The sequence below is a fragment of the Rhinolophus sinicus genome, chromosome 5, assembly GCF_057876585.1.
Source record: "Rhinolophus sinicus isolate RSI-liver-muscle chromosome 5, RSI-T2T, whole genome shotgun sequence".
Classification (NCBI taxonomy): domain Eukaryota; kingdom Metazoa; phylum Chordata; class Mammalia; order Chiroptera; family Rhinolophidae; genus Rhinolophus; species Rhinolophus sinicus.
The window spans coordinates 103,951,853-103,966,345 of record NC_142505.1 but is presented as its reverse complement, the minus strand read 5'-3'; the positions used below and the strand labels follow the sequence as shown (position 1 = coordinate 103,966,345).

At 47.6% G+C, this 14,493-nt stretch overlaps 2 protein-coding genes across 3 annotated transcripts in view; one reads left to right on the top strand and one right to left on the bottom strand.

Moving 5' to 3' along the window:
• Positions 1 to 14,493, bottom strand: part of DOCK2 (dedicator of cytokinesis 2) — a 362,510-nt gene that overhangs the window by 77,673 nt on the left and 270,344 nt on the right. Inside the window, exons 28-29 of the mRNA XM_019741000.3 lie at positions 8,926 to 9,024; positions 6,265 to 6,359 (exon numbers count right to left, since the gene is read on the bottom strand). Of these exons, the coding sequence (XP_019596559.3) occupies positions 6,265 to 6,359; positions 8,926 to 9,024 (194 nt within the window). The remainder of the gene's footprint in view (positions 1 to 6,264; positions 6,360 to 8,925; positions 9,025 to 14,493) is intronic.
• INSYN2B (inhibitory synaptic factor family member 2B) overlaps positions 11,194 to 14,493 on the top strand; it is a 107,588-nt gene continuing 104,288 nt past the window's right edge. For both annotated transcript variants that reach the window (XM_019741025.3, XM_074313882.2), the window contains exon 1: positions 11,194 to 11,407. The gene's annotated coding sequence lies outside the window, so the exon portion shown is untranslated. The remainder of the gene's footprint in view (positions 11,408 to 14,493) is intronic.

Genomic DNA, 14,493 nt, shown 5'->3' with positions numbered 1-14,493 from the left:
CCAACACTCGACTCGGGCAGTCTTCCGTGGGGAGCCAGCAGCCTAAGGGTGATCTTCTGGGTACCCAGTGAGGGCACCCAGACCTGGAGAGGAGTAGATCAAAGCCCTGTAGGCAGTCCCAAAGCAGAAAAAGCAGGGGGAGTGCAGTGAACCGGGGCTCTGAGTGGAAGCCGTGAGCAGGTGATTCTGTGAGGAAGCGGACGTCGTATGCAAGAGCGTCAGCTGCTGTGAGTAGGAAGAAGCTGGCAGAAAGGGGAGCCAACCCTGAAGCTGGCACCTGAAAACCGCTCCCCAAGCAGCCTCACCGCAGCCCCTGGACCCGCTGCCCAGCTCCCTGCTCCCCGCCGTGGAGCAGAACAAATCCTGTTACTGGAGGCAACCGAGAGTCTGTCTGTTTTGTCTCCCGAGCAGGCCTCAATGCACCACAAACAGGAGTCCTGGGGCTGCATGCAGGAATGGGAGGGGCACGCAGAGCCGGAGGAGCAAGCCTGTTCCAGGTCAAATGCCCACTCTGTGCTGTGGCCTGGAGCTGGCAGCTTGAGTGCTGGGCGTCTTAGCTGCCCCAACTGCGGAGATTAAACGAGATTGCGGTGTAGGGAGCCGGTGGCCCAGGGCCTGCACACACAGGCGTCCTCAGCAAATGGCAGTGGTGGTCCTTAACTGCCCGGCCACCTTGGAGCTCTGGCAGGAGGATCTGAGGCTGAAAACAGCCGGATGTGACAACCATCCCACACCCACAGTTTGTACGATGTGAATGGAAGAGGAAACAGAAGGTGGGCGTGTGCTTTTGGTGAGAATGCCCAAGGGAAGGAGAAGGTCTCTCTGAATCCCATTTCCCATGCTGGCTCACGGCACGTTCCGGGATTCTGCTGGTCAAAACTTAAAGATGGAAATAAAAGAGCTGGCCAGGAGAAAGGAGTTCTTATCCCTCCCCTTGAGGCAGTGAGAAATCCATCCTCCCAGAGCCTCTAAGCTGCTTTCCTCACAACCATGCACTAAGAGTTAGAGTGACTCAGCAGATTCCAGTTGAGTGTCAGGGCATGGCTCACCCCAAGTGCCCCTGACCTTCGCTTCTCAAGTAATCTGGGATTCCAGTTAGGGATGCAAAGCTCCTGGAATCTGGACTCCTGTGACCAGCTGGGCGTCAGGGTTAGGTGTGCTGTTCTGGCTAAAGAACCCACACTGACTGGAGGAGGTGGGGTCTACATAAAGGTGTAGGCACTGCAAATTCATGTAGGTCAGAAGAAGGGGAGGTGGGCACCCATGACTTGTCAGCACTGATGGAGCTGCCATAGCATTGCTGGGCACGGCCCTGCTCAACTTCCTAGGGTCAGCTATTGTGACCTCCTAATTATGGGCCTATTGTGAGCTTAGGACAATGTCAGACCTTGAAATAAGTCGTTGATAAAGGTAGACGAGATCCAGCCCAGATTTGTCTCTGCTGTGAAACATTTTGGGTATTCCCAGACCATAGGAATGTGAAAATAAAAATAATAGCTAATACTTATGAAATACTTGCTATATGTCAAACCCTGTTCTGAGTACTTTATATATATTATTTCATTTCATTTAGTTCCTCACACAAATCTTTTGTGATAGGTATATTAGTAGCCCCATTTAACAGCAAGACAAACTGAGTCAGAGTGATTAAGCAACGTTATCCAGGGTCACAGAACTAACTGGTGGAGGCAGGATTTGAACCCGGGCAGTGGTAAACCCTCACTGCTCTGGGCATTCTCTGTGTTCTGAACTCACTACAGTGGCTGCAGCACGTGGTCATAGCACCCTGGGCATATGCACCGTCTCACCAACTAGACTGTAAGCCCCCTGCCTTCCGGGACAAAGGAGTAAATGGGTCTTTCCACTCCCCAGGGTCCCGAATGTCTAGGACACTCTATAAATATGTGTTGGTTGATTCCATTTAGAGAAGCTTTAGGGCTGTGTATAAATTCCCAAGTCCCCTCAAAATGCTGGACTTCCCAATTAAGGTGTAGATGGAAGAGAAAAGAGGTTCCGAGGATAATTTTGTTGATTTACAATATTATAAAGAACTTGATCACTTAAAAATTAACCATGTCATGTAAATACATCTTACTGAATGCTGCATCTTACCAAAAAGAAAAATGCTCTAACAGACGGTATTTCTTGCAGTAGACATGTCACTATGTCTGCATACACAAACAGCACCCCGCTGAGGAGACATTCAAATCTGGAAAATGCCATTCCCTCTTCCAACAAGCAGATGAATTATATATGATGAATACATACATACATACATAAATCATAAGTGATAATAGAGAAATTATGGAAACAGATAAATTATAACTATATGTAAATAATAGGGCAGGAAGGGAGGAAGGAGGAAGGGAGTAATGGAGGAAAGGAAGAAGGAAGGAAGGAAGGAAGGAAGGAAGGGAAGGCAGTTGTAATGTACAGACTAACCAACATAGGAAGTTTGCCTTGGCCACATGAATGAATGGAGCTCAGGCTGCCACAGTTTTCACAACGGTGATCTGAGGAATACTGATCTGGTGGTCCATGATCTGTTTGTCCAATCTATGTTGAAATCTTTCCCTAACAAGATGCATGACCTTGAGCAAGTTACCTTTTTGGGCTTCTTTCAACTACCTGAGACCATATATGCGCAGTTGGCACCTATGCACAATGCACTTAATGTACAAGCCTCACTAGTTTACAGGCTAAAGGAGTAGAGATTAAGAACATGGGCTCTGATTGCACGGCCCCTCTGTTTTCTTATTAGCAGTGCAACACTGAGTGAGTTACTCATCTATTCTGTGCCTCAGTTTCCTCATAGATGAAAGGTGGATCATAATAGTTCTTCATCATAAAGTTGTTGTGAAGAGTAAAGAAGCCAATATGTGCAAAGTATTCACAGCAGAGGTGGAGATGGGTACTTAACACGTTAGCTATTATAACATGGCACAAGATGCAGAAACAGTGAGAAAACTTCAAGCGCTCTATACATGCAGTAAGGGAGCACTGTGGCCGGAAGATGAAGGAATCTATTAACTAATCGATGTGCCCACAAGGAGAAAAACAGGCATCTTTTCTGGGTGACGATAGGTACATGCTTCTCTGGTCCAAGGCTAAGTTTGTTGTCTGCACCTGGAGATGGCAAGGCTTCCGTTTAGCGAGTTCTTCTGAGGTACCAGCACTGTGCTAAGGAGATTCCAAGAGAGTAAATGACTTCCCAAGAAAGAGAAGGTGGCAGAACTAAGAAGTCTGACACTCAGGCTGTGTCTCTGAGCCCAACTGTTTTATTTTTTAATGTAGAGACATAAGTACTGAGCTGATCCTTAACAGATACAAATGTTGCTCTTTTGAAGGCAGTTCCACTTTCTTAGGTCCCTTAGAAAATTACATCCTAATTTCCTAGGGTTGAAGAAACAAGGCTTATTGTATCTTCTCTGGGGGCCTGTCCGCCCAAGAAAGTAAAGTCCGCACATAGCGAGCTGGTACTTCAGGAGGGGACATTTCTCCAAAGCGCCTCACTGCATTTCCTCAAGGATGACTGTCACTAGTCAGATGTGGGGGCTGGCCTAGTCGGGCTGCAGCCTCTCTGGTTCACGTCCCCCGGACACTGCCTCAGATGCCTGCGCACTGATGAGACTCTCCTCTACACAACGATTCCCCCAGCGCCTCGTTTGTGTTGGGAGGAGCTAACCATCGCCTTCCAGTTTCACGTGACCCAAGCCTAGTGAAACAGCACATTTATGCTCCTGGCCACAGAGGTTTCTTGTTGGGCTTCTGTATCTCAAGCCAGGCTTTTGAAGATCAACCTGGGACTTCTGCTACACCTATTGAAGAAGAGGCTTTTTCTTTCTGTTGTTGTCGCTAATCCAGTAAGACATGTATCTGGGACTTCCAGAGCCCATCTTCCTCACCTCAATGAGAGCATCTGCCTGAGAACGATGCCAACAGAGAAGACAGCAGAAGTAGAGACACAGATTTCCTATAACACTGTTCGAGCAGCTAGGTACATCCATGCCTGAAGCCATAATTCCGGGATCTTTCAGTAGTCCGAGCCAATAAATTCTCTTTTTGCTTAGGCAAATTTGGATTAGATTTCTTTCAACTCCTAATCAATCAGTGCCCACTGGATACACAGACTCGTTATACACATTTATGAATGTCAGGCTCTGTGCCAGGAGCTGGAAACACAGAGATAAACTGGACACAGTGCGTGTCCTCAAGAAGCCCATTCTCTAGAGGCAGAAGCGATCGTCTGAGGAGATAACTAGGGTAAGTGTTATCAATGGGTGCGCGTGGAAACACAGAGGGGAAACATATTCTCCTACCATGCGAGAATCTTAGAAAGATCCGCAAAGGAGAAATTACATGGTCAAGAATTGGAAGGGAGCTTTTATGTTGCGTTTGAGGGGAGTGGAGTCACAGTGTTTGCAAAGTCACAGATGTACGAAATGGTAGCTAACACTGCGTAGTTGAAAGCATCTCAAGGACAGAGTAGGTCATGTAATTTGGCAGAACCCCCAGACATTGCCGAGGAGCTGACAGACAGTGAAAGGACTCAGACACAGTGTAGGAGCTGGTTCCTACCATAGCACAAGATGGCTGAGCAGCGACATACGCAATGACCAGCTAGCGACACACTGCTGAGCTCAGTGCACAATATAAACGTGAGTCTCCTTGTTGAAAAATGATTTAGAATCTCAAGATGGTGACCCCAGGGCATTCAACCAAGCACGGGAACCTTTAGAGTGCAGGGACTGAGGCAGCTGGCCCTGACATAAAGGCTAGGGAGGGACCTGCCTCTGACCCACAACATGGTCGGGGCTAATTTCCCACCAACACTTTAATCATTGCAAAAGCCAGTCTCCCCTCTCTGTGATATGAACAGAGCATCAGGGCAAGGTGAGCCCAGACTGGGCTGATTTTCTTCCTCCTACCAGGCTCTGATACATGGACAAGTACTTCTTTCTGCCTTGACAAACCTCTCCTTCCCTTCACCAGCCCCTAAAGCTGGCCCCAAGAGCACTGTGGGGAGTGTGTTTATCATGTCACCTGATTAGGCACTTAGGGATCCAGCTAGTGGAAGAGCAGCTTTTCAGAGGACAGAAAAGCATGGACCGGAGGCCACCTGGGACTGGAGTCAGCACTCAGACATACATGAGATAGAAATTCTCAGACTGTATCCAACGATAAAACTACCGATATATAAAAATGTTCACCGTCTTCCCACTTTGCCTCCCACTAGAGAGAATTCTGCTTTTGCTACGTCCGTGTTTACCCTTCTTCCACTTTCTGCGGGTATTTCTGTCTTTGCAAGACAATTCTTGGCTTTTGAGACCTAGAACAAGGGTGATCGGCAGAGAGAAAAAACTTCTAGCTCATGTAGAGTGAAGGGCTTTCCATGGGAAACAGCTAAAACAAATACAAGAAGCCCAAGGAAAGCGATAGAGAGGAAGGAGAGGAGCCAAGAGGACCCCGTTTCAAGGAGGCTGTGGATAGGAATTGAGAATAAGGTCCTGAGAGACTTGGGTAAACCATGGGATCTGAGAAACACTGAGACACAGAGGAATGGAGAAAGGGAATACTGTAAAATATTGCTGAGTGTTATGAATTCAATTAATTTGCTTGAAATAATACTATTTGAGAGGAAGGCATTAAAGACTGAAATTGCTTATAATTACTATAATTACTTTTATCTAATGTACTGGGCCATGTTTGATCTGAATTATACTTGAGTCCCACTGGTATTCTATGAGATGCTAATAGGTATTATATGTATACACAGAGACATACGTATATGCATTCCAAATGGTTCCATGGGCAAATTAATCTGTGAAATGCTATATCCTAAACCCTTAATTTAGAGAATCACATTAGCATATCAAAGGCTCTGAGAAGTCCTGCAGCACAGAAATCTGATCAAAGCTGTTTAATCCAATGTTTCCTAAATTTATTTTGCCATATGTCACAGAATATATTCTATGTGGAAAAAAATTGAAATAATTGTAATGAGACTGCAATAATACTTTGCCTCCAAAGTACGATGTTGTAACTGGTATTTGAAGATTGGTAAATAAAAAGGCATAAGGACTAACAAATTTAAGAAAAAAGCGAGGTTGGTGAGGAGTTTCCCAGGATTTAAAAATGGAAAGAAAGGAGCTGTGACACCTCCACGTATGTTCCCCAGGGAGAAGCGCTGCCATCTTCTCTCTACCTGCGCCCTGTAAGTGACTGCCAGGGTGGCGTGGCTGTCAGGAAGTACACGTAGCTCACCTGTTCTGAACCATACTCATGGCCATCCAATCTACAGGATACACATTTTTCCCGATGAGGTCCTTGAACATGATGAATGTTTCCATCAAGAAGTCCTGAAATAGTAAAAACAAAACAAAATTAAAAACAAAAACAAAAACACACACCTGTCATCTTATTTTATAGGGACAGACTGAAAGTGCAAAGAGTTTGTTGGCTTTTTCTACTATTTCTTTACTATTTTTTGAGGGGCAGAAAGGGAAGGGACACAGCCTTTCTTTGAGTCAATCCATTGAAACCAATGGTGGTAGATTTTTAGTTGAAAGCTGAACGTGAGTTATTGGGAGACTGTGTCACAAACGTAAGTGGGACATGGGTGTGAAATGCGGAGACACTCTCAAAGCACGTTAATTCTGTCTTTGGGAGTAAAGTAAATGTAGTCACTGACGTAGCAATTTCATAATCATCTTCCCAAATACGTATTTGAGAAGGAAATAATATGCACGATCTGAAAGCATCCAAGGTCATTGAGCAAACAAACTATTATTAAAAGAAACATCTAATTAGCAGTACTGGAAACACAGATCATTCACGTGTCCCAGAGACGTTCTGGGCTGCTTAGAGCAAAGACGGTCGGGAGTCTGTTCCTCTCTTTTGAAGAGGTTCAAAGTGGCCCTCAGTGCAGCCCATCAGATTTGCAGCGGACAAACTCGTTCTCCATCTTTGGAGGACACACATCCAAGACGGAGCCAAGGAGCAGAGAGCAGAAGCACTGCCACTGGGACCCTCCTGAGCCGGACGATGTGAAGTCACACCGTCTCCACCTGTGTGCTTTAGGTACAATTTAAAATCCATAGGAAATCTGCTCAGAGCTCTTTCCTTAAGCCTGTGGTTTGCAAATGGCTTTAAGAGCAGAATTCTTTGTTCAAGAAAAATCCTACCTGGAACCTAAGATATAAAATAAGTAGAAGAGCTGTGGTTGAAGTCTCTCTCTCTCTCTCTCTCTCTCTCTCTCTCTCTCTCTCTCTCTCTCTCTCTCTGTGTTTATGGTAGAGGATAGTAAGGCTGGGAGGAATATAATTTGAAAATCACTGCTTCACGCAAAATTGCAAAGTTTTAGAAATAAGATTGGTTCTTTTCCAGCAATCGTTGCTTCTGGGGAAAATGATGTCAGTGCATTAAGTCCCAGGTTCTGCCTCAGCAGAGTGGGGGTGGCGTCCACCTCAGAGGGTCACAGAAAGAATCAAGGGCACACTGACCCCGAGATGCTCCCACAGAGCCTGGCGCATGGCGAGTGCCCACCGAGCGCTCCACGCTGCTGATGACGGTGCGATTACTCATCCTTAACGCCGTGGGGGCAGTGTGGGGTCATCTCAGGCGCATGCCCTCCCTACCGGGATGGAGAAGCCTCTGGCTCACAGATGGACGCCCTGGCTTCTGAAGGAGAAGATGTGGCTCGGAGGTGGGGCTGGATGGAGGCTTGGGTCCCACCCCTGCCCATACTAGCTACGTGGCCGTGATCCAACAGGCCGCAGCCTCGTAAAAGAGAGTGATGACACCTGTGCCGTACTGCTGTGACGATTCCATAAGAAAGGGTACACGTTCAATAATGAAAACTCTCTTTCTTCCCACCTTTCCTTCCATTAAGGGTCAAACATGACGAATCTAGCCTCTTTAGTCCCATGTCCCAAGACATAGAAAACCTGGAGGGGGAGGATCCTGGGTTACTTAGCTTTGTTTGTGTTTTATTTTTGTATACTCAGAAAGAGCTTCCATTTCTTGCCTATCCTACTCCAGTGAGGAGACAGTCTCTCCACTGAATGAAAGGTAGCACATTGGATTCCTAAGGATTCCTTTTTTTTATGGGTCATTCTCTGAAGTTGGTCCAATGCCTTTGGTTCCTCCAAGGAGAGTTGAAAGTGAGCCCCTGACAGCAGAACCCTTGAACATGGCCGTAGTAAAGGGACAAAGACAAAGGTAACCACACTGAGGGAAAGGGCCTCCTATACCCTGGGGACAGCCCAGGCTGGGCTCTAGGTGGGTGAAGTCATCTGCTGCAGAAATATGGACCTGCAGGCCACAGGGCCCAGGCAGATAGCCCTGCAGCAAATGAGTACCGAGACTCTAGAAGAAGAAAGGGCCTCACAGGCTAATTCCCTCCATGCGTTTGTTATCATCGTGTAATATTAGCTATTTTCTACTGGGCACTTAATATGTGAGGGCTACTGTGCTCTCATTTAACCCCTTTACAACCCTGTGATATAAACGATATTATCCCCACTTTACAGATGTGAAAACTGAGGCTTAAGAGAGGTTAACCTGTCAGTGGTCCCACAACCAGCTGGTGACAAGTCCTGGGTTCCAATGCAACCCTGTGTGACTCCAGCATTCATGCCCTTAAGCCCCAGAATGCCCATGATTCATAACAAATATTTGTTAAACCATGTCTGCATTAGACATCCGGGTCTCATCTCTGACATGGCCTGAAGACAGGCTCCAGAAGATATATACGACCTAAGTGGGGACGAGAAATAGGGAATCACACGATCATGTCAGCAAACTTAGACATACACAGACTCAAGGTCCATGGCGGAGCCATTGTGGCCCCAAACTCTTGAGAACCAAGAGTGTGACATGTCTCCCCCCCGTACCCACCCCCCAGCATCCATCCTATAGACTCACCACAAGTTCGGAGCTGGTCTGAAAGGTCTCAATATAGAAGGAATAGTGCTGGTCGCCCATCTGGTTTAAGATAGCTGTCATACATGCCACAAAGTGACTCTGCAAGAAATAAAGAAAAATGTTATGAAATCATGGAGGGAGGGCCATGAGATACATCTACATTTCCTTGCCTTTAGACTGGAAAACACCCAACCATGCCAGGCAAGTATAAAAAGGTCCCCCAGGGATGGAGATTATCTCCTCACCAGATCAGCGTAAGAAACCTCCCTATGAAGAGATGTCTCCTATGGTCCATTCATCAGCTCATTCATCAGCTCAAAGCATTTGCTGAACACCTATTACGTGCCTGTAACAGGAGCTCCAGATCCAGAACACAAGACCCAGCCCATTACCTCTCCAGCCACTAGTCCACTGGGGAAAGAGCACTACATTGGTACCCGGAGACCCAGCCTCAATCACGATCCTGGAGACAGTTTGATTTTCTTGCAAATACTTGTACATGTCTAAGCCCCAGTTGTTTCGTCCGTAAAGTGGGACGATCACCCACTTGTACCTGCCCGCAGAGGTGTGTCAGAAGGACCCAAGGGCTCCTCTAGAGCCCTCAGGGCCCTGAAGTTCTCTACCGGGGCCGTGCTTGGACCACCAGGAGAAGCCGGCAGCTACCAGGGACCGCACTTGCTAAGGGCCACGGAGGGAAAAAGAAATGAGAAGAGGTGGTCCTTGCTCTTTAGGAGTTCATGCTCTCACTGGGAAAGTAAGACTAACACCCACAAGGGCAAAGGTGCAAGACCCTTGATCTGCCAAGCAGACCAGGTGCCCAGAGGGATTCAGACAAGAGGGAAATCCACGCAACGACGTGCAGACCAGATGGGTCTGGGATTTGTGGGATCAGAGGACTAAGAACCATATCCATTCACACCCCAGAACCCATCACCATACCCTTTTCTACTTTTTCTTCCCCCAGTTTGTGAGTCTGTCTTAGGGTGAGTTTTCTGTTTGGCCTAGTGTCTGTGGGCAGCATTTAGGGAGGTCTGCTAAGGGAAGTGGTGACCACAAATCCACTCCAGACTGTCCCCTGAAGCTCTCACTGGGGCTGCCGTCTTGGCCCAGGGAAGCCCCACCTGGCCGGGTCAAGAACAAGTTGCGGAAAATGGTCTGTTGATGTGACGCAGGTGTCTCAGGGAGCCCTGCTGCTAAAGGGTCGGACATAATATGCACCAGAGAGGTGGGCCTGCAAGTATTGATTATGTTTGAACCACAAAAATGGGTTTGGCATCACAAACGGCTGTCTTTGCTAAAAACAACAATGATAACACACACACACACACACACACACACACACACAGAAACACCCCACCCCCCAAATACCAACCTCCATGGTTAGAAAAATATCAAAAAGGTGAAATAAAAAATATTTTCCCAAGTTACATGTTTATAGTTTCGTTAGTGGTGGAGGGAAAGCCATGATGCCGCCAGGAAGACCCTTTGGCATTCTTCCCCAGGAAGTCTTTGCTCCCCAAGTTCACATTCCCCAAAGTAGCTCCCAAAGATAGGGAGGGATTCTCCTTTGATTCTAGGTTCTTCCCAATGAGGACATTCGGGACAGGATGCTTTCTTAGTCAGCACAACCAGCTACGTAATTAGGGGAAACAGAATGCGATGGAAATGCAGAGTCCTTATTAAAACATTATTCAGAACTTCAAGACAGCCGCAGGGCCCTTGGAGCCAATCACAGGCCCAGGAAGCCAGCCCTGCCTGCTAGGGACCACCACACACAGCACATGTGTTCACAAAACACGTGGAGCTGGCAGAGAGCGCACAGCTGGGACTCTGGGATGACGGGGACCTTGAGCCTCTGCACTGGGGCCAACGGCCTAAACCATCCAGAAGTCAGACCCTTTCTCCTGCCCAGGCCCCGGGCTGGTGCTGAGTTTGTGACGTGATCAGTCCCCTTCAAAGCAGAGCTCCAACATCACTGTTAACCAGGTCCCACTTAGACCAGGACATAGGCTTTTATCGTTTATCCCTCTGGCCAGGCTGGATGCAAGAAGGGAGAAACCTGAGCATCCGAGAGGTGTGTGCGCGCGCGTGTGTGTGTGTGTGTGTGTGTGTGTGTGTGTGTGTGTGTGAGAGAGAGAGAGAGAGAGAGAGAGAGAGAGAGAGAGAGAGAGAGAGAGAGAGATCACACACACGTTGTGTATTTCCTCTACTCCCTCCATCTCCTCTCCCTTCCTCAAAGAATTCAGCCTGTGGCCACTAGAGGTCTTTTCTTTTCACATGGTAGCTGCCGAGCAGTTTGTTCGGCTTTTTATTTATTCCTACGTGAGCAGACCCACTACACTTCTTGCGTATAAACAGTGAAAATTACAACATAAAGGACTTATTATTGCTTCTTTTGGAGTAATTCTGCTGCTGGCCAGAGCCTGGCTCGTTCTGCAAGGAACGGGAGTACCTCCTCTGCAGGTAATTTCACTGCTTCAAGGTAAGAGATGTGGGTAGGTTTTATTTTTTGTGATCGATGATCCTGTACGAGAAAATGCTATCGTCTCTTGGACAATAGTTTACTTTGAAAGCTTTGGCTTAAAGAAGTCCTGGGATTATAAGCTTGTGTGTGTGGTGGTGGTGTGTGGTGGAAAATCCACCATTGTCAGAGCTGCAGGCTGCCCCAAATGCATAGATACTGAATGCTTGTTATTTGCAATGGCTTGATTTGAATTTGAAGGGGGGAAAAAGCACAAAACAAACCTCGGAGCTCAAGTCGCCTGGAATTACCTTGAAAGGGCTGTGCTGTCTGAAGCCTTGTTTAGAGAGGCTTCCATGCTTTATTTTAAAACCATAAAAGGGGGACGGGGTTCCAGCCCCCACCTAGAGAGAGTGACCATTTTACAAAGAAACCATTATCTTTGTATAAGGGACTTGCTCGGGGTATTACAGTTCACCGATCAGTCAAAATTACTTTTTCCAGCTTGTTCATTTCCCGTTCTAACTACTACCTAGAAAAACCCAACTGAGTGCACGATGTGACTCAGTTTGCAGTGTGATGCGACTGAAGTTTGGACAAGTTACCTGCATTTGGCTGCTAATGAAAAATGACAGTGTCTTACTTCTGTCTGGAAGCACCCCTTTTTTTCCTGCTATGGTGTCTAGCCCACCTTAGTCTTAAATCTATCAGAAATCACACCAATAGGACTGATTGATTTGTGGAACGGCATGAGACACCGGCAGCAGGTTCAGAGTTAGAAAAGGCTCCTCCTGTCATTTAAACTACAAAAAAAAAGAAGAAAAAAGAAACACCTCTTTGTCACGCGATGATAGAGTGGGAGAAAAACATGATGCTTCTCTGCCGTGCAGCCCTTTTTCAGTAGTAGCCTCTCTCTCCACGGCAATCCGCCTCTGTGCTCCCTGCCCCTGTCCCCTTTTCACAAGTTTGAGACCTGCCACAGCCACCATGTTTTACATGTTTGGAAAGAGACAGAGGAATTGGGGGCAGGGGTGCTGATCAGACTGCATTTGCCTAGCAACTCAGATCCTTCTAACGGTGACAGAGCTCAAACTTTATAGGGCAGGAGCCCCAACTCCCAGCCCTGTCAGCAACGTGGGAAAGCCTGAATACGGCGTGGGGGACAGTGGGATGGAGGGATCCCCTGCAGTCCACGCTAGTGAGAACCCCCCTTGTTCCAGCCTGGGCAGCAGTTTTGCAGCGGACACATATTTACTACCAAGGTGCGAGGCAGCCACTCATCCATCCCCAAGCAGCATGCCAGGCACCTGGATGGGAAATTGCTTCTTAAAACAGAATACCAGGGGCACCGGCATATTAAAATCTGGAGAGAAACTGTATCAGAGATGCTGGCACAAACCAGGCAGAGTCACCTCGACGGGGATCGGGGTGGTTTAGAATGTAGCTAATGAATCACAGCATGAGGAGACACGGTTTGAAAGTAGGTCAAACGTGTAGAAAGAAGTGCGATCATTACAGACGCTTGGCTGATGGGGGGGGGGGGGTACTTAACGCCTTGAGCTTATTTGCCTCAGAGAAGCCTCTTCAGCCATCCACGCCAATCAATCCTCTTAATTAATTCTGCCCGTCAGGATGCAGGGAGGTCTTGCACACCTGGGAGGGAGCTGAAGCTCCAAAGGAAAATCGTCAGGGTCTCTTCACTGTGTGACGGCCAGAGAGCAAAAGAAAAACCTGATATTGTGTGATTCATATTAATTAACGGGGAACTTAGGGGACTGTGGTCAGCAGGGTAGCCCTCCCCAAATCATTCTCTTCCTTTGCATAAGAAGCCATCATCATCATCGTCACCATCATCACATTGATAAGGCCAACACTCAAACATATCTATTTAACCACCTCTTAATGCAAACACCCAGCCAGGACCCCTGAAGCGCTCAGTGAACCAAGAAGAGGCTATCAGTTTTCCTGGCCTTGAAAAACAAACAAAACAGGGGAGGCGGGCATGGTTGCTGCAAATGTGTCCCCCATTTGCCCCCCCACCCCCAACTCACCTGAGATTAGTGGGAGTGATGAGATTGGAAAGGGAGGGAAGCAGCCAACTTCGGGAGCTTGCTAACTAAATGCCAACATTACTACGCGATACCCGCTGGTGACACATTGCTATAGTAACTTCAAATAATGTGCACGACCAAAATAACATAAAATATAGAAAGCACCAAGGAAAGAGATGAAGGAAAGTTTGCATGCCGAGGGAGGCTCAGAGGGAGATGCAAAGTTTTATCTACTGGACCACCTATTTCCTCTGGTGACTAAGAGTGGCCCAACGCCACTTTTAGGTTGCTTCTCCACTCAGCCCCATGTCTGCCATGTGGTTATGTAACCGATTTAACTCTTGGGTGGAATTGACGCTGTCTGTATGGTCGATCCAGGACTGGAGGTGGGAAGCTTGGTGTCAGGAAAAGCAGGGACTCTCCCACCCCTGCCTTCATCTTAGAGCTTTGTCAGCAGCTCAGACTGGGAGTTGGCAGCGACGTTTGGGGGAACTCGTGCATGCGTTCTGTCTTAGCAACCATCCAGTTCTGGGCACTGTGCGAGGTGCCTGAGTGCGGCAGTTGGCAGGATGGCTAAGGCTGTGCCCCAAAGAGCTTACATCTGGTTCTGCCACGATGTGGAGCATCAGGGTGGGGGGCTGAGGAGCCAGACAGCCTGAGTTCAAATCTCTCAGCTCTACCTCTTACTAGTCGTGTGACCTTGGGCGGGGCCTGGTGCCTCAGTGTCCTCTTCTGTAAAAGAGGATAGAAATGTTCCCTACATCATACAGTTTGGGTGAGAATGAAATTGTGTAAAGCACTTAGAACATGATCAACTATTACTACTGTTGTCATCGTTGCTGACTCTGCTCCAGAGAAACTAGGCACATCAGTGAAATTCCTGATGTGGGCCGAGGACACGATGACTCCACCTACCTGTGACTTGTCTGCGGACCCGTCAAGCGCTCCCAACACCATCTGGGGACAAATATCTAAGTACTCTTTGCCTCTGGTGCTGGTGAACCACATTCCCCAAGTCCAGCTCTTTAGTAAAATGAGTGTGTGCCTCCTGGAGCA